This window comes from Leuresthes tenuis, unplaced genomic scaffold, assembly GCF_036924035.1.
Source record: "Leuresthes tenuis unplaced genomic scaffold, fLeuTen1.0.hap1 SCAF_22, whole genome shotgun sequence".
NCBI classification, from domain to species: domain Eukaryota; kingdom Metazoa; phylum Chordata; class Actinopteri; order Atheriniformes; family Atherinopsidae; genus Leuresthes; species Leuresthes tenuis.
Window position 1 is genome coordinate 25,127,338 of NW_027325376.1, and position 19,112 is coordinate 25,146,449.

General features: G+C 39.0%; 1 protein-coding gene across 7 annotated transcripts in view; it reads left to right on the plus strand.

Moving 5' to 3' along the window:
* The window catches only part of map4k2 (mitogen-activated protein kinase kinase kinase kinase 2), a 41,110-nt gene extending 22,768 nt beyond the window's left edge, over window positions 1-18,342 (plus strand). The window contains exons 14-32 of one of the 7 annotated variants that reach the window (XM_072375835.1): window positions 5,941-5,999; window positions 6,085-6,137; window positions 7,086-7,124; window positions 7,554-7,587; window positions 10,548-10,704; window positions 11,775-11,950; window positions 12,192-12,233; window positions 12,634-12,718; window positions 12,915-12,994; window positions 13,332-13,392; window positions 13,481-13,604; window positions 13,805-13,863; window positions 14,454-14,557; window positions 15,187-15,364; window positions 15,448-15,516; window positions 15,616-15,702; window positions 15,781-15,851; window positions 15,962-16,017; window positions 16,315-18,342. In XM_072375835.1, the coding sequence (XP_072231936.1) occupies window positions 5,941-5,999; window positions 6,085-6,137; window positions 7,086-7,124; window positions 7,554-7,587; window positions 10,548-10,704; window positions 11,775-11,950; window positions 12,192-12,233; window positions 12,634-12,718; window positions 12,915-12,994; window positions 13,332-13,392; window positions 13,481-13,604; window positions 13,805-13,863; window positions 14,454-14,557; window positions 15,187-15,364; window positions 15,448-15,516; window positions 15,616-15,702; window positions 15,781-15,851; window positions 15,962-16,017; window positions 16,315-16,402 (1,622 nt within the window). In that variant the 3' untranslated portion in view covers window positions 16,403-18,342. Of the gene's footprint in view, window positions 1-5,940; window positions 6,000-6,084; window positions 6,138-7,085; window positions 7,125-7,553; window positions 7,592-10,547; window positions 10,705-11,774; window positions 11,951-12,191; window positions 12,234-12,633; window positions 12,719-12,914; window positions 12,995-13,331; window positions 13,393-13,480; window positions 13,605-13,804; window positions 13,864-14,453; window positions 14,558-15,186; window positions 15,365-15,447; window positions 15,517-15,615; window positions 15,703-15,780; window positions 15,852-15,961; window positions 16,018-16,314 lie in introns of all 7 variants that reach the window. The other 6 variants (XM_072375839.1, XM_072375836.1, XM_072375840.1 and 3 more) reach the window with 6 other exon arrangements.
* Window positions 18,343-19,112: the final 770 nt, after the last annotated feature.

Consider the following 19,112-nt stretch of genomic DNA (forward strand, 5'->3'; position numbering starts at 1 on the left):
TTGAGAATTTCTCAGTTTGTTCTAGATATTCAGTGTATGTACAATTTGACTTAATGGCTTTACATGTACAGATACATGTTAAGATCTACTGTATGCTGGTTGTACTTGCATAAGAGTGGCTGTTTTGTGCACCATGACCCCAAGTATTCAGTGCTGTAATCTCCATAATATGTATGAGGACAAAGGCCTCTCAGTCAGCCTGCTGATGGCTTCCCTTGTCCCGTTACGCCTCTATACATGTGGGATGACGGCTGCGCCAGAGGATGGTACTGAAAATATGTCTGGTGTGTGACAGACAGAGGTACTTCTATGCACTCACCCAAGTGACTTCATGCTACAGTGCTTGCAATAGGCTTCTTTTAGCACAAGTATATCTCTTGTAATTAGAGTGGTCTTCCACTCTGGTCAACACCTTCTTATAATTCAACCTGGTGCTGACCTCAACTTCCTGTGTATGTGCCGTTGTTCATTGATACATACTCCAAGCTACAAGCCCCTGCAAAACAAGTTTACCAAAATAGTCTTTGAAGACTCACACCGCTGCCGCTAAAGTATTGTTGCTACTTGCTTTAAATCCTCTATAGTAGACTATACTGGGTATTGGCCTTTGATACTTTTTTTGTTATAGATTAAAAATACCTGTAACACCATTTGTCAGAGCTGTATGTTTATGAAAGTTGTCATGAATTTTGCTGCAATCAACTGCAAGGTTGCTCTTTTCATAATGAACGAATGATGATTACTATCAATATTATTATTACTATGGGATAAATTAGATAAATAGACATTTTTTATTTATTTTAGTAATAAAGACGTACAGATACTCAACAGATATACTTAACCCAGATTTATTTGTGTAGCACTTTAAGCATAAACAGTACAGAAAATTCAAATAGAGAATAGAATAGAGAATAATAAATAAAGACATCTAACATAAATCAAGTCAGAGAACTACAGTTAAAGATCTATAAAAAGAGAAAGTTGGCCATGGATAGATCAAGCTTTTATGAAAACCTACACTAGATTTGTTGCAAGCAGCCATTAAAGCTAAAATCCTGCTCAAGGACATGAACAGAGGTTATTAACCCTCCTTTTACCTTCAAGTTTACTAACATTTTATTTAGAACAACAAAAAGCAACCCAACTATGACAAAAAACTTGGCAAAAACAAAACCCGACGATGAAAATACAAGAGCACAAACTTGACATGACCAACCTGAACACAAGAATGACGGTGAGGATCTGGCCATGTGCATGGGAAACTAAATACTGGAGGTGATTAGTGATGAGTGCAGTGAGTGAACTGATGACCAAAAGTCACTGAGGGAAAACATGGCAAAACTAATGACTTAACAGAAACCTAAAACATGAAAAACCTAAAGTCATGAAAAATAGCCCTTTAAATGTTGTGTGAACTGTCAATATCTTTACAGGAACCATGTTTTCCCATCCCCAGTGTGGGAAATATCAAAGTTCTCGCGAGAATGATGTTCTCCCCATGTCATGAGAACTATCTCCTAAATGTAGAGGGGAAGATTTTCTTTAGTGTAATTGCACAGAGATTAGCTAGTTATTTAGAAAGGAATAGCTTAATAAATATTACTGTGCAGAAGGCAGGAATACCAGGTGTTGCAGGGTGTTTAGAGCACACTAGCATGATTTGGCATCAGATTCAGACAGCCAAGAGTGAGAAAAAAGACTTGCATGTTATATTTCTGGATCTAGCAAATGCATTGGTTCAGTGCCACACAACCTTATTTGGAAAGTGATTATTTTAGAGTGCCTGTAGTAGTTGTTAACTTGATAAGAACATATTTCCAGGATATTAGAATGTGCCGAAGCACAGCAGGTGTCACAACAGGTTGGCAGAGGCTAGAAATAGGCATCATGGCAGGGTGTATGATTTCTCCATTAGCATTTACAATGGCGATGGAGATAATTATTAGAGCTTCCAAGTGGGTTGTAGGTAAAGAGAGATGTCAGGATGGCATGCGCCTTACACCAATTAGGGCCTACATGGATGATATGACAGTGGTGACTACAACAGTACCATGTATGAAGAGAATACTTAAGAGACTTAATAAAAATCTAAAGTGGACTGGTATGAAAGTCAAACCTACTAAGTCTAGAAGTATCTCAATAAGTAGAGAGAAATTAAGTGATAGAAAGTTTGTAATAGATTAAGAAAAAATTCCAATGATTAGGTAAAAGTCAGTAAAGAATTTAGGTAGGTGGTACCAGGCAGTCTTGAATGATGGAGAGCAGGTAGTGTAGTTTCGGAAAGATATTGCTGAGGGACTGGATAGAATAGATAAATCAGGGCTTCTAGGAAAGTTGAAGCTGTGGTGTCTGCAGTTTGGATTGTTTCCTCGGTTGATGTGGCCACTATCTGTGTATGAGATTCCATTATCTGTTGCAGAAAAAATGGAAATATTAGTTAGCTTTTACATTAGGAAGTGGCTAGGTGTTCCTAGATGTTTAAGTACTGTGGAACTATATGGGAAAGGCATACTCCAGCTCCCAGTATCTAGTCTAGTAGAGGAGTTTAAATTTACTAAAGTTAGGACAGAGCTCCTGTTAGCTGGGAGTAAAGATGTTGTAGTTAGTAAGGTGGGTCCAAACCCAACCAAGGGGATGAAATGGAATCTAAGAATGGCAGCTCAGGAGGCAGAAGCAACTCTTAGACATACAGAGATTGTGGGTAATGTTCAAATAGACCGGGGAGGCTTGGGGCTTGGCCCAGGCAAACCGGTGTGGAGTAGAGCAGGTCCCAAGGAGAAGTGAAAGCTAGTTGTTGAGGAGGTTTGTAGACAGGAGGAAATATTTAAGGGGTGCAAAGGCAGTGGCTCAGGCTAAACAGGGACAGTGGTTGAATTGGAAGGTGTAGAGAAGAAAAAGCTTAGTTGGAAATATCTGTGGACTATGGGGGAAAGGAGTATTAGATTTTTGATAGGGGCAACATATGATGTATTGCCAACTCCCCAGAACCTAAAACTCTGGGTAAATGGAGACCCTCTATGTTCGTTATGTTCAAGAACTGCAACTCTAAGGCATATTTTGTCAGGCTGTAAGGTTAGTCTGTCACAAGGCCGGTATATAGCTGCAGGTATTGAAGATAAACGAAGGCAGGTAAATTTAGGAGGGTCGAAGGTGAAGAGAATGGCAATTGATTTTGTTCAAAAGGAGGAGAAAGTTAATAAGACGATAAGGAAGCAAGGCAGCTTAGAGGATGCTTGTGATTGGAAGATGCAGGTAGATTTAGGAGGAAAGCTTGTTGGTCCCCAGGAAAAAGCCTCTACAAATCTAAGGCTTGGTATAGTTTTGTGGTCCAGGAGTAGAATGAGAGTCTATTTCATAGAGCTGACTGTTCCTTGGGAGGACTCAGTAGTAGAAGCATATGAAAGGAAAAAGGTTAGGTATGTGGAGTTAGGGGCAGAAGCAGAGCAGCGAGGATGGAAAGTTAGGATCTATCCTGTGGAAGCAGGATGGAGAGGATCTGTTGCAAAGTCTGTTGTCTCATTGTTGAGGGAGTTGGGTGTAAGTGGACAGAGTGTGAGGAAAATAGTGAAGGAAATGTCAGATGAGGCTGTAAAGTACAGTCAATGGATTTGGATCGGAAGTAGCAATAGTAGCTGGGGGCCAGCAGGGGGAGCACTTAGGGTAAACAGACTCTTGGAAGAAGCAAAGAAGAAATCCAAGATATATATACATACATATACACATATATATATATATATATATATATATATATATATATATATATATGTATATATATTCTTTTTCCCCCAGGGTTATATTTAAGTGGAGGGTGTGGCCCATTTGAGAATTTTGAAACCAGGCGGCCATTTTAGGTGAGTTGGCCCAAACCTGGGTTTATATCCCCACCCCGCTATGACTGGTGTGCAGTTGGTGAGAGGCTGGTGTAGCTTGTGGTTGTGGAAAAAAAAAAGACAGTTGTTGTGGTGTGAGGAGTAGTGATGGCTGGCATTAGGGGAGGGACTCTGGGATGTCAGTGATCACTGTCTAGCCTCCTGGAGGTGTTGTGGGCCCAACTAGACGAAACACGGATGAAAGGAGGTTCACACCTGATGACCCCAATGACATGTTGGTCTGCACTACTCACAGGTCTATATAGGGATGATCGGGATTATTCACCGAGTCTGGTCAATTTTCTTTGGTAGCACACGTTTCTTTGAATTCAGTGGTTCGCACACTATGGCAGTTATGGTTATGTTAGGGTAGGGACCTAAAGCTTTTTTGAAGATTATAATAATTGCATGTTATGGTGACCTAAATATCATCCAAAACAACTAAAACACAAGTGTGTACAATGTTAAGGATTTTCACGTTTTATTCAGCTAAAACAGCTTGGGGTCAAATTGACTCCAAAGAAGACTGATGCATACATCATGTGTACAGAACATTGAAAACAAATGTCATGTTAATGTTATGTTTACCTAATTCTCCCCATTAAATTAGGTGTAGGAGCCAAGTATTGTTTTGCTCATCATTATTTGTTTTTTTTATTTGTTTGGTTTGGTTGCCACAGTGATATGTGGAGTTTGGGTCACATGGGTGTCGTAGGTTATAATAGTTGCTGAATCACCTGCACGAGGGAGGAGAGAGGCGAGTTAGGTAGCCGTCATTTTTTTGACCGCTTTTAGTTTAGTTGTGTCGCTTTGATACAAGCGCAAAAGTGTACACGGGAATCCATCAAATATTGCGCATGTAATCGGAAGGCCACTCGTAATCTTTTGTTTATTATTAGATACTCTGAAACTTACCTGGACCCATCGTGTTTAACTGTTTAACATCAGCGTGGCAGCCAAAACATACAGGACCTATTCTCATCCTCTCAAGCGGCTATACAGTGATTGGAAAGCCGCAACATTAGGGAAAGTCATTAGATATGAAGCAAAAAAATAATTTCTTTGAAATTTGACCCCAAAAATGATAAGAGTGTTAAATCATTAAAACTTTAAGTAGTATTTGTATATTAGTTGCAATACAAGAAATGCTCATATACTGGTGAAAAACTTTGTCAATAATGGGCACACTCTATTCCTAGGGTATGGAATAAGGTAACAGCACAAGGTAACATTTATATTAATATTAATAACAAATACTATTTTTAAAGATCCTGAATTGATTCTGAAAGAGCAGATAGAGGTATCTATTTGTATGTGTGTATGTGTATGTGTAATAAGTAGACAAAAAACATGTTTTTGTCGCAGATTTTCTTCTGAATTTTGTCTTAGTTTCTCAGTTGCTGCTGTTGTTTTGCAGGGTAGATTTGTAGAGAGGTTGTAGAAGTGGAGTGTTATCGGATCAATTTTTACCAACTGCTTTCTGTGTTCTAAAAAGGACATTTTGTTCCCTGTTCTATTGGAAGTATGTTTCACATCCCTGCAAGTTGGTCTTCTTAATTAAATTAACCCATTTAATGCAGAAAAAAAATCTTAAAAAGTATACTGTGTAGTTAAATGATAAATAGACTGCACTATTTGGATGGGTTAGTCATTCATGATTGTATACTTTTCTTCCTTTGTAATTGGGACATTTTTACATGCTTTTTCTACGCCCTTTTTGGTTTTATTTACCAAGAAATAAGAGAACGACTTCAGAGACCTCTATATCATGTAAGATACTAATTATGACCTGAAGCAGGCATTCAGTAATACCATGAGAACTAACTGAGATGAAACAAGATAGCAGCTTCCGTTTTCTGGTTCAACAGTTTCCACCTCCTCTGCTTCAACGTCTAACTGTTGAGCAGGGGCTCATGCCGTTTGTGGTTGGATGAGGACCTGCTTCATACTCAGTCACATTTCAGTTAGTGCACTGAAAAACTAAAATACAACCAGCAAGCTGAACTACAAAAAACATATGCTGTCATTCATATGGTAGTTGATGTATTCCTAATACCTGTTCTACTTGCAGTTGATCAAGTAAAGTTTGGGCCTCCACGGAGAAAAGTCACAGAGCCCTATCCTGATTTGGTAATGCAGTTTTTCCATGCTACAGTCCTGTATGCTGATGATATACATTGCAGTTCATGAGCATGACCAAAGGCTCTGCTTTTAGCAGGGTTCCTATGATGACGACTGGAGTCTTTCTGGAGATGAAGACAACTCACTGTATGATTTCCTTCTTATTTTCCTATTCACTCTTTTTGCTCTTATTTTTATTGAGATATTCTCTGTTGAATCCTTCAAAATTTCGAATAAGGACAACTTTAGTTGTTTTTTTTAAAGGTATTCTTTAGTGCCTGAAAATCCAAAGATTTCCTCTGAATGAAAACATGGATTAAACATTAAGCATTTGATAGAATATAGTTGGATAGTATGTGTTGTAGCACTAATGAGAAAATAGCTGTTGTGTCAGTGGTTGCACATAATGATAATCATATCAGTGTGGTGACAAAATTATCCTTCATAAGAATAAAATAACTGACTGGGCAACATGGTCCAAACTAACTGTTCATGTAGTTATCTATGCAGAAGTTGATGTACCGCAAAGAATACCTCAGTAGTTACCAGGGGATATGTGCTCACATTGTGAGTAGCTCAGATAATCAAAAACAGGAAAAAAACCTCCAAAAGCAACTGTCGCTCATGGTGCAGTTTACTTGTAGTTGTTGTATATGTACAATTAAAATATAAAGAAAAATGTATATTTTAATTAACATAGTTCAAGGCTCAGTATATCTTGTCTAAATGTTGCATTTTTATTATCACTGAAAAGACCACATTTGTGACATGATGGATGGTTTTAGATGAAAGGGGACTTGAACTCTTCTGGCAGCTCTATGCAAATTGAAACAGGATTTGAATCAAACCCCTTTTCTTGGATCTAAATCCAAAGCATTCAAAGCTCTTTATTTTTTCAGTCCTTACCAAAGCCACACACACTTTAGCAACAAACTTGGTTAGTACAGTGTTGTAAGTGAACAAAATATGAGCAATCTAGAAGTCTTTATGGGGCTTCAGAACCTGATAGATGAGAACCTTGAGGTTCTTCCTTCCCATTGTGACGGGCAATACAGGCCCGTAGTCAGATAAACATCAGAGGTCTTCCTGTTGCAGGGGCCTGTTGGAATGTGTGGAGCAAGCTCTGCAGATGAGGTAGGCCACGTCAGCCCAATCCAGCCTCTCCTAACTGCAGTGTTTTCCCATCCCACATAAATTCAACTGAAATAAACCACTTGCGATAGCATTACTATGATGTGTATATCAGCTAACGGCAGTATTTTTTACATAATCAATGGGCTTGTGTTCACTCATCCCTAATACCATCCTCAAACTGTATGAATTGGATGCAAATCAGCACAAACCCACTGATTTTCTGCTTTAAGGGCTTGTTGTCTGCTTAAATGTGGTGTTTTTCCTTCCGAGTTTTGTTTTTGTTGCTATTACCTTGCCTTCAGCATTTTAAGAACCTGCCTTTGCTGTCAAGTTTGGTGTCATGATGCTTAATCTGGATTGCACCAGATAAATTGCATAACAAATTTTCAGATAATGATCAGGGTATTGATTTTTCTCTTTTTTTTCCAGGAGTTTAACTATTAAGAGGGCGCCATCTGCTGATGTGAGTATGAACCATACAGTTATTTAAATATATCTGTGTTCATGTTGCTTGCATACAATGTGCAAATTACTTTAAACTAGTTTTTAGAGTTTGAAGAACTCCATCAGCTTTTCTACTTTTCTTTGGGTATTTGAATTGTTCTTTCCTGAGTGAAATTCTTTGTTTTGAACAGTAGTGAATCATTGTATTACAGCTTAAGAACATTGGGTCTCATTCAGCAACAGTTCTTAAAAACAAATTTTATAAGTCCTATTAATACACTCTTTACGAAAATTTTAATATATACTGTATATATACATATATCCATTGTCTTCCACTTTTCTGAGGTCATGTTGTGGAGGCAACAAATTCAGGAGAGAAACTCAGACATCCCTCTCTACACGCTCCTGTTCCTCCTGGGGAATCGCAAAGCGTTTCCAGGTCAGAAGGGATATATAATCCCTCTCGCCTGTTCTGGGTCTGCCCTGGGGCCTCCTCCCACTTGGACATGCCCGGAAAACTTCCAAATATGCTCGAACCACCTCAACTGATTCCTTTCAATGTGGAGGAGCAGTGGGTCAACTGAGTTCATTCCGGATGGCCAAGCTCCTTACTCTGTCTATAAGGCTGAGCCCAGCCAACCTCCAAAGTAAACAATTTTAGCCACTTGTATCTGCAACCTCATTCTTTTGGTCACTACCCAGATCTCGTGACCATAGTTGAGGGTTGAAACAAAGATGGCCCGGCAAATTGAAAACTTTGACTTCCGACTCAGCTCCCTCTGTACCACAATGGACTGGTGCAGTGGGCTCATTACTGCTGATAAAGCCCCAATTAATCTGTCCATCTCTATCTCCAATTTACCATCATTTGTGAGCAAGATCCTGAGATATTTAACCCATGGTGACACAGTTGTCACAAATGATTGAAACTAAAATTAATTTACCAAAATGGGCAATGTCACACATTACAGATACACTTGTTGGTGGTATTTGAATTTTTTGTTTTTTAAATATGATCTATGTGGTACTTTTGGTCGATTTTATTTTCCCTATAATTTTCCTTTAAGCAAAACTGGGTCTGGGTTCTGATGGGTTAAACTCTACCACCTGAGGCAGGGACTCATCTCATTTCCTGTTGATAACCACGGTCTTGAATTTGGAAGAGCTGACTCTCATCCTGCTTAACACTCAACCGTGAACCGCTCCAGTGTGCGCTGAAGTTCTCGACTTGAAGAAGCCAACAGAACCACATCATCCGCAAAAAGCAGAGATGCAACCCTGAGACTCCCTTCTCTGCAACCACGCCTTGAAATCCTTTGGCACTTTACCACCAGGAAACCTTTTGAGTACCCTAGCGACTTCAGCCAAGGTTATGTAGTCATCGCAAGTAGTCAGACTCTGCCTCCTCAGTGGAGGACATGCTGGCAGGATTGAGGAAATCCTCAATGTGGCCCTTCCATCCTGAGTTCGGGTCAACAGTTCTGCTCCCAAGCCAATCACAACCTGGGATGGACCCTGTTGTCCCTTCTGAGTTGTCGAATGGTTTGCCAGAATATACTGATATATATATATAATATAATATACAGAACATCCTACTCCATGGCTTCACCAAACCCCACCGCGCCGGTGGATGTAGATGCTGATGGGCTTTCATCCATGTCAATATGTCAGAGAGTCAGAGACAGTCTGAGGGAAAAATTATCCCACAGGTGCGAGCTGAAGACCTCATGGACAAGGGCCAGTTGTTCCCAATTCACCCTCACACAACCTTATATGACTACAAAGTCGATCATCAACCTTTGGCCTAAGGTGGCCAAGTGGTAGGTACACTTTTGCAGCACCTTATGCTCGAACATGGTGTTCATAATGGACAATGCATGACAAGCACAGATGTCCCGTCAGATTCAGATCAGGGAGGCTGTTCCTCCCAATCACACCTCTCCATGTCACTCCATCATTGCCCACATAGTCATTGAAGTTCCACAGAAGAACAGTGGAATCCTCAAGTGGCACCCCCTCCAGGACCACTCAGAGACTCCAAGAAGGCTGGATAATCAGAGCTACTGTTTGGTGCATGAACAACAATCAGAACCTTCCATCGTGCAACTTGCAGCTGCAATGAGTTGTCCCTCATGCTCACTGGGGAAAACTCCAAAACTGAGCTGCTCATCAGGGCTTGTAAGTATCCCCACACCTGCCCGACTCCTCTCCCCCTGGGCAACTGCAGAGTATGAAAGTATGAAAGATTGATTGCAGAGCCCACGCAGAGTGTGGAGGTGAGCCTATCTATATCTAGTTGGTTCTGCTCCACCTCACACATCAACTCAGGTGCCTTGGTTTCCCTTTTCTGGGTGAGGGGACCGCCTTTAACTGGTGTCGCTCCATCTAGGTCTTGGAATCACAGTTTGTCTGACTCCTCCCCTGAGACCGACCATATGAGATACATGGGCATATATGTATGTATACATATATATATATATATATACATATTATCTGGATATATTTTTTCTTTATAAAGTGTGACAAGCATATGGCCCATGTAAGATATGCTTGACTATCAGTGTTAAAGGAGGTAATAAAGGAAACACTAAGACTACTTCCGGATCTTTGCACTCATGTAGGACATTTACAAGCAAAAAGGACCTGTAAAGCAAAAAGGACCTGTAAATTTCATGATTAATTGAATTATACCTCAAATGCACAGGTTTACCCAATTAATTTAGATGAATTCATTTCAGGATTAATATCGGCTAGATACGAGATAGAAATTTAACACTCAGTGTTTGTTGAGATTATTCCCTTTAGACTAAACTATTGACTCCACAGAGTCTTAGAGCTTGAACAATACCATCCCTAAGGGATTGTGTGTCAACAGTGGAGTATGGCGTATTAGCATTGTTATGCAATATACAAATCAGATCCCCTTGGGGATCTCTGACATCACTCAGAGTTAATAACTTATATGCTGGTGTTTTTCAGGGAGGTAGGAAAAGTGGTATGTTCAGTCCTTCTACAGCTTCCTTACCAGCCTTCAGCTCATTGACTTCCAAGACAGAAGACAGAGACCTGACGCTGAGACCGAGCTGCACGCTTGGTCCGGACTCTGCCATCACAGGCGACTCCAGCTCTACTACGGGTGCAGCACACTACTCCTAACATTCCATCACACATCAGCTCTGTTTACTTGTGTCACAAAATACAGACCAGAAGAAACATCGTTACATATTTTTTTGCTAAAACATTGCAGTAACACAGACTATAAATGAGATATCCTAAATAGTTTATCATTTGTGTGGTTTCTCAGTTTTCAAGACATGCCTTCGGTGTTTTCCAGCCAATCAAAGTCTCCAGCCATTTAGCCAGCTATCTTTTTGCTACTCAGTGATAGAAAATGGGTGCAACCAGGCGAAAACCAAGTACATACACATGTCTGATGATACCTGGGTATTCACTTGGACACCAGCCTGGACTGGAAATGCAAGACTTATCCTGTATACAAGTGGGGACAGATGAGACTATTTTTTGAGCGAACCCAGATCACTGAATGTTTGCAGCAAGATGTTGCATAAATCGGGCTACACGTGGTGTGATGGTTAGCATCGTCACCTCACAGCAAGAGAGTTCTAGGTCAATTCCCAGCTGGGACCCTTCTTTGTGGAGTTTGCATGTTCTCATTGTGTATGCGTAGATTCTCTCTGGGTTCTCCAGCTTCCTCCCACCATCCAAAAACATGCATGTTAGGTTAATTGGTGACTCTAAACTGTCCCTAGGAGTGAGTGGGAGCGTGCATGGTTGTTTGTCTCATTTGTCTTTGTGTGGCCCTGTGATGGACTGGTGATCTGTCCAGGGTGTACCCCGCCTCTTGCCCGATGACCACTGGGATAGGCTCTAGGCACCCCACAACCCTAAATTGTATTAAGTGGGTATAGAAAATGGATAGATGTTGCATAAATCCTTTCAGTCTGTGGTGGAATGTGCATTTTTCTTTGAAATCAGTTGGGGCAGTATTTACTTTTTCTTTGAGTAAATTATCTTTTTTTTTTTTTTTTACAATGGCAGCAATATAATTTTGTTTTGGTATTCATAAACAATTAAGAAATTCAGTCTAGCCATGTTGACTTCATCAGAGGGTGTAGACTTCAAGTTGACAGTATAAGTCCTAGAAAAAAAATTCCAAGTTTCTTTGTATATTTTTTTTCGAAGAAGTCTTGGCCAGGTGTTCAGCGACACAAGACATCAGACAGCGCTGCAGTGATCCATGCCTGTCTTCAGAGGACACTGTAAACCCAGAGAAGAGGATGGTTACCACTGTTTCATCTCCAAAAAGAGATACGCCTCTATCACCTGAGTGGAGCACACTGAGGAGAAAAACAGAGGACTCTGTGAGTTAATTCAACATGTTTTTTCTAATCAGAAGTAAGCATCAGTAAGCTTGGGTGATTTGCTAACCTAATAACTCCCTAATGAGTCTGTTTGAACCCCTAAAAAGTACACCTTTCTACATTTTTCTTTTTTGTAAGACAAATCATAGAACAAATAAACCATTCCGGACGTTGACTTGTAAATAGCTATAGTTTTTATTGCTCCCTTTGTTTTGTTATGTGTAACCTTTATAATTTCTAGAGAGCTGATTGTCATGGACTTCCTCCCACCCCTCAAGTCCATGTAAGTTTGGATTCTAATGGCATGTGACCGCAATAAAACAGCAATGCTCTCATGACTAACAAGATGCATTTCCTTATGTTGCACATACTGATGTTTTTAGTGGCTGCACCAATCTATCTCAATTTATTATATTCCCCTTCCAGATAAACTTGGTAGATATGGAAATCCCTGCAACCATTTTCTGCTTTCTATCATTTGTAGTCAGAAGTGCAAAATAACATTCTGCAGCTTTGAATGCAAGAAAATAATACAGTTGTTGTAACAATTAGTATCTGATTTGTTTTGTTGGAAATTATACTATTTGGATACTATACTACTACTGTGGATACTATACTATTGTGTAAGATCACTCTAATGGTTTCAGACAGTTAGTGATTTGGTTGCTCTGCTGGTTCTTTAGATGGGAGCCTGTTTCTCCAAAGTGTTCAATGGCTGTCCCCTAAAAATCCACTGTGCTGTCACTTGGATTTTTCCCAAAACAAGAGGTAAGAAGACTCTTTGTGTGCTGAAACTCTAATGGTGGGTTTTTTTTATTCAAAGCAGATAAAGTGGGTTTTGCTGGACACCTTTCAGGAACAGGTTTGAGTTGTTAACAGCTTTTAAATTAACAGCTATATTAAAATACCTCAATAGAAAATGACTTTTTTAAATCACTCTTTAACAAATGCTTTTTCTATATAGATCAGTATCTTATACTTGGGGCTGAGGAGGGCATCTACACATTGAACCTTAATGAGCTTCATGAGGATACATTAGAGAAGGTAAGATGAGGGCTCATGGAATAAATTATTTAGATATTTACAGTATTTTTGTAGAGTTTTGTAAAATGTGGGTCTGGTATTGATTTCCCATCTCTGACTGGGAAAAAAATCCAATAAAGTGTTTTTTTAGGGTACTGTGGAGAGACATGTTCATAATGTTGCAACTTATCAAAGTCATATTTAAACTGATAGGAAAACGCAATAAAAATCACAAAGAAGGAGGTCTGAGGTATTACTTGAGAACAATAATATTTCTTTATCAGGTCTGTATCTGTGTACACTAAATGTCTAAGCTAGACTCAGTGGCCTGTTCTGTTTGTCTTCTTTCTTTCCACAGCTGCTGCCTCAGCGATGTACATGGCTCTATGTTATGAACAATGTGCTTATGTCTGTATCAGGTAGATTACCTCTTTGAATAATGGATTTGGCAAAGAACAAAATATGTTGCATTTTATATGCTGCTGTAAATAAGTGTCCATTCTGCAGGAAAGTCGTCCCAGCTTTATTCCCACAGTCTGACAGCTCTGTTTGAACAAAAAGGACATCTGCAAAAGAAGCACAGCAGTCTGTCTCTCAGTACCAACCGCTTTACTGAGAGGATCAACCCCAGGTACAAAAGCCCATTAGAAATTTTGGAAGTTAGCGGAAGCAATGATAGTGTGGTAGGTGTAGTAGTAAAAATAATGTAATTCTTGATACTACCCCTTAGGTGAATAAGAGTAAGACATTACTAATTCTACACATAGTGGCTTTCAGTGACAGTTGCAGTTTTTGTGCTTTTACTGAACTGGGTATTCTCTCCCCTCTCAGAAAATTTTCCATATCTGTGAAAATTCCCGACACTAAAGGCTGTAGGAGATGTAGTGTAGGTAAGTAAGTTGAAATGTACTTTATGCTGTTTACACATATACATTGTAGCCATGAAATGTTTCAGAAATGTTCAGTGAGGCATCAGCCCTCTAGTACAATGTCCGAAAAATCTGCATGAAAGACAATGTGTGAGCATAGCAGCTAATCTTCTGAAGCATTAACTGTGAACAAGTTTACTTTGTGGAAAGAATTGCTTCTTCGTACTCTTTCCTGGTGACCTGTTGCTTTTCACTTGTTTGTCAGTATTGTGGATACATTAAAAAACAAGTGGTCTTGATATCAACACAAGAACAGTCATCCAGGAACCTCATCCGTCGTTCTCAGTGCTCTGCAAAGAAGCCACAGTTATTTCCACAGAGTACTTTTTGTATCATTTCCTGCCTCCTGGGTGCTCTAGACAGTTGTTTACCTGTCAGCCGTTCTCCGCAGCTCATGCAGTGAGAGTGCATCTTCAGAAAAAAATCTCTCAATGTGAAGGAAAAGACTGAACCAAATTGTCTGCACTGTCTCCTGAACATATCCAGTGTTCATGTTTTTTTGTTTTCTTTTTATGTAGTCACATCAACAACAGTTTTCTTGTTTCCCCTAGCAAGAAACCCATACACAGATAGTACATTTCTGTGTGGGGCAGTTCCATCTGGCCTGGTTTTACTATTGTGGTATGAACCGCTCCAGAAGTTTATGCATCTTAAGGTCAGTGCAGATATGTTACACTTCAATGGCTCCCATATTATGTGTTCTTAATTTTCAACAACTCTGCTCCTTCCACTCATTCCTCAAAACACACATCTTTCTCTGTAAAGGTTCCCAGATTAGTTGTTAATTGGTGCTGTTTGAATTTAACTAAACTGAACTGAATTGAAAATTGAGGTTATAAACATCAGATGCAACATCAACAAGGTCACTGACCAGTGTCTTAAATGAACAGCAACAACAGGGATTAGGCCAGTGTCGAACACGAATGGGTCCAACACAAGTTGAACATGTTACCAGACTATAGTCAAACTCCTGTCTGCTGTGTTAAACTAGTATAAGAGTTATAACCTGTTATCATATTTACACATTAACTCTCTGACAGGGCAGTAATTTAAATAATTTGCTCCTTAGATCAACAAATCACACCAACCTACAACTGTGTGTTAATCTGGAGAATTAAGATTTCAGATAAAATACTGAATGCTTGGCCTATCCTCTCGAATTAATCTAAAAATGCCAGTATCTGCAAGTATATATGCCAGTATGTGGATGCACCAAATTCATCATGTAACAATTTTGGAATCTAAATGCCTTTTTTGCTTTTTGATGATATGTATCTTTTACAGCACATACCAATCAGGCTACCAGACTCTCTGCCAATATTTGAGCTGCTAGTGCTCATAACAGATGAGTTTCCTCAGCTTTGTGTGGGGGTGAGAGAGTGTAATTATGGGAAGCCTCCAACCAGCCAACAGCTAAAGTTTGATATAATAGAGCTGAATGGCACACCTATTTCAATATCAGGTATGATGACGCACTGTATTTCTCCATAGAGGTTATGAGGCTCAGAGCTTAAACTAAACTTATTTTTGTCTCTGCATCGGCAGATAATGGAGCACTCAGAGCTGCACAGGTAACCCAACTTGATCGAGACACTGTTCTCATCGCTGTAGAAAGTAAGCCACTTTCATGTCAAAACACTCTATGAATCCTACAAGTGTCTTTCATGCTGATTCTTGATAAACTGTACTTTCATCTTGATGTTCATTGGACAGAAACTGTCAAGATTGTGAACCTGCGAGGGCTTCCATCCAAAGAACTTGCTCCTGAGATCATCTTTGACTTCCCAATTGAAACACTCGGTATTGACAATGATATGGAAAACAGTGAATAAAACCTTTTTTTAGCTGACAGTAGAGTTATGTGATGTGTCTTATTAGTCTGCTTACAGGATAGTGTATTGGCTTTCTGGAAGCATGGCCTCAAAGGGAAGAGTTTCCATTCGGATGAGGTAATTATCTTCAGTTTTTGATGTCAGGCTTTGACTGACATGCTTATCATTTAGTCAAATTCATGTTTTCTTTCTGTCAATACAAAAGTGAATGAATTGTTCCTGTACAGGTAACACAAGAAATTACAGATGTGAGTCGAGTGTTCAGAGTTTTGGGAACTAACAGGTATGTTAACACTAATCTGACAAGATCAGTCATTCAGAATTACACAAATAGTAATAGTATTAATAACAGTATCAATAGCTGGGATAAAAATGTCATTGCTGGTAGTGCTTACCAGCAATAACATAAGTAGTAGCATCCCCCAAAGATTTTTAAAGGGATTAATAGCTGTGATAACAGCACCATAAGTAGTAGTGCATTGGCGGTTGTGTTTTAAGCAATATAATGTGATTGAGTCTGATTTTTGCACTTTGGGTGAGCTGTGAGATATTTTTCTCTATATACTTTTTGACTGAACAGAGACATCATCCTACAAAGTACACCAACTGATGACCCCTCAGCACTGAACAACCTATACATCTTGACTGGTCATGAGAACAGCTACTGAGCAACAAAAAGGACTTAAGGAGGCCTACTAACGGAAGCAATGTCCTGTTTCACTGAAGTTGCAGCAGACATTATTAGTAGCTCACCACACCAGCTCCTTACAGGCAGTGAATAATGTCTCCTGGGGCCTTCAGTCAGAGTATGGTTTTTTGAGACACACATCACACATGTCCGTGAACTTGTGTTTTTAACGGTTACTGTTACTGATCGTTTTACTTGTAACCACAACATTGGGCCAGGAGGGACACTCGAGCAGCATAGGACTGACTGACACACAGGCAAGGAAGAGAAAAACACAAAACTTTAGTTTGATTTATGCTTCAATGTTATATTGAATTCTTAGCTTTCCTGTAGCCTGATGTGCACTTCTCTATAAATATGTGCAAATCAGTGTGCTGTGCCCTGTGGACCAAAAATAGAAAATGTAAGAGGCTTTTAATGTGGTCATGTGTGACCATAATGCTAACAAAATGATCAGCATTCAGTCTGCAGATCATTTTAAAAGTGCTTCCAGTCCATGTGTAGACCATACAGTTTTCTCATTTACATTCTATTGTGTAGACAATGTTAAATGCTCACACACATCGTCTCTGCTGACAGCTCTTCTACTTTGTTATAATTTCAGGAAGAAAATAGTTTTGTTCAACCCTTACTAGTTCCCCATGTACTCATAAATTCAGAGTTCCATCCAGTTACTTTATTTTCAGTCGCCATTTATGAACCAGCAGCAGATTTTTATCCTCAACTGGTCAATATTTACTATTTTTGTGGAATTCAAGAGTTTGATTTTGTGAGCTCACACAATACAAAAATGAACCAAGCTCTTGCACAGCACTGGAATGTTAAATAAGGGGAAAAGACCTGGTCAGCTCGTATGCTTGAAACATTAAGTGATATGAAGGATCCTTATGAAGGATTATGGATTACTGTTGATAAACATATGTATTATCACACTTGATATATATTCAACATATGCCTCACATCTTTAAAAAGAATTATCGAGAAATTAGGATCACTGAAATGGAAAGGTTAAACTTATTATAATCCCATATTTCCCTGGTTTCAACATTCAGTGTAATTTATTGTAATGGGTGTCTTTTTACTATGGACATTTCATCATAGTTGAAATCATAGTTGGCATCACCTTTCACTGTGCATCTGTGCTAACTGTATGCTATCAACCAATTGATTTCTTTCATCTTCAAATATGGGCAGAAATACTGAGTAACTTGTTTTGGGTTTATAAGACAAATGAAAGAAATTCTCCTTAAGATCATGCTTTTTCAATTTGCAGCAGGCTGAACAAGCAGCTTCATGTGGAAGCAATACCACGGTTCAGATGTGGCGTTTTATCCAGTACTGTGTCATTCTGAAAACTATAGTACTGTACAAAATTCTTGAGCTGCTCTTTATTTCTTTAAAAATTGCAATGGAAATAGGTGCAGTGCTTTACTGGATAGTTGTTAAATGTTGTGATCGCACAAGCCAGAAAGGATTGACCTCATCTGACACCAAAAATGGCACATAATGTAACGTATCTAGTTTTCAATTGTCAGTTATCTATGAATACTAAACACACTTTTAAAGTATGACTCCTTGTTCCATCCTCCATAACAAACCTACGTAAAGATTAATGGACATTTACATCACATGATGGAATGCATTTTAACCGTACTTGTGCTTTTTTGATAAAAATATAAATGTCACTACGCTAGAAGTGTGTGTGTGTATGAAATTATATTTATGTTATTTATGGAAAGGGAACTCTATGAATAACATTCACCTTTCCCAGAGATGTACGTTGGAGACACAATATGTGTGTGATGTTTTTGTTGTTGTCATGAATACATTTTATGTTGTAACATTGTATGTAACAGTGCAGTGTGCTCTTATGGTATGGAGCAGATGTAATATTAAAAATAAAGATTTAAAATTTTTTTTTACCATACTAAATGAATTATTATCCAATGTCTGGATAGATTTTTTCATACTTAAAAAAGCAACAATTTCGAAAAGTTGACTATCGCTGTGGTTCTTCCAGAAGAGAGAGAGAGAGAGAGAGAGAGAGAGAGAGAGAGAGAGAGAGAGAGAGAGAGAGAGAGAGAGAGAGAGAGAGAGAGAGAGATAGAGAGATAGATAGATAGATAGATAGATAGATAGATAGATAGATAGATAGATAGATAGATAGATAGATAGATAGATAGATAGATAGATAGTCCTCTACCACCTCTTCTCCCAGGATTGAAATTCTGTTCAGCTTAGCGATGCTAAAATCCACAACCACTGCATTGGTCATATTCAGATTTTTTTTTCCCACACAGTGCAACAAAGCACTCAAGTGGGTGTCTAAATGCATCTTCTGGGACATCTCACACAGTGGTTTCATGATGAAAGTATTTGAGAAATCAAAGATGATGATTATTACAAATCGCCTGCTTTGAAGAAGGTAAATTATGGTATTTGACCTCAGAGCAAAAAACAAACTGCAGTGGGTCTTGAGATGTGTTCAGTAACTGTCTGATAACAACAGTTTCTTAATTACTTTCATGATGATGGATGATACTTAACTATGTAGATTGTCCACCAAATTAATGTAATCTTTGAACTCAATATCCGACTGAATTAAAAAAATAATTGAGTTGACATTGTGAGGCTTATCCGATCTTTGGCTGTGTGGTCGGATTCACACACAGCAGAGGGTGGCGGTAATG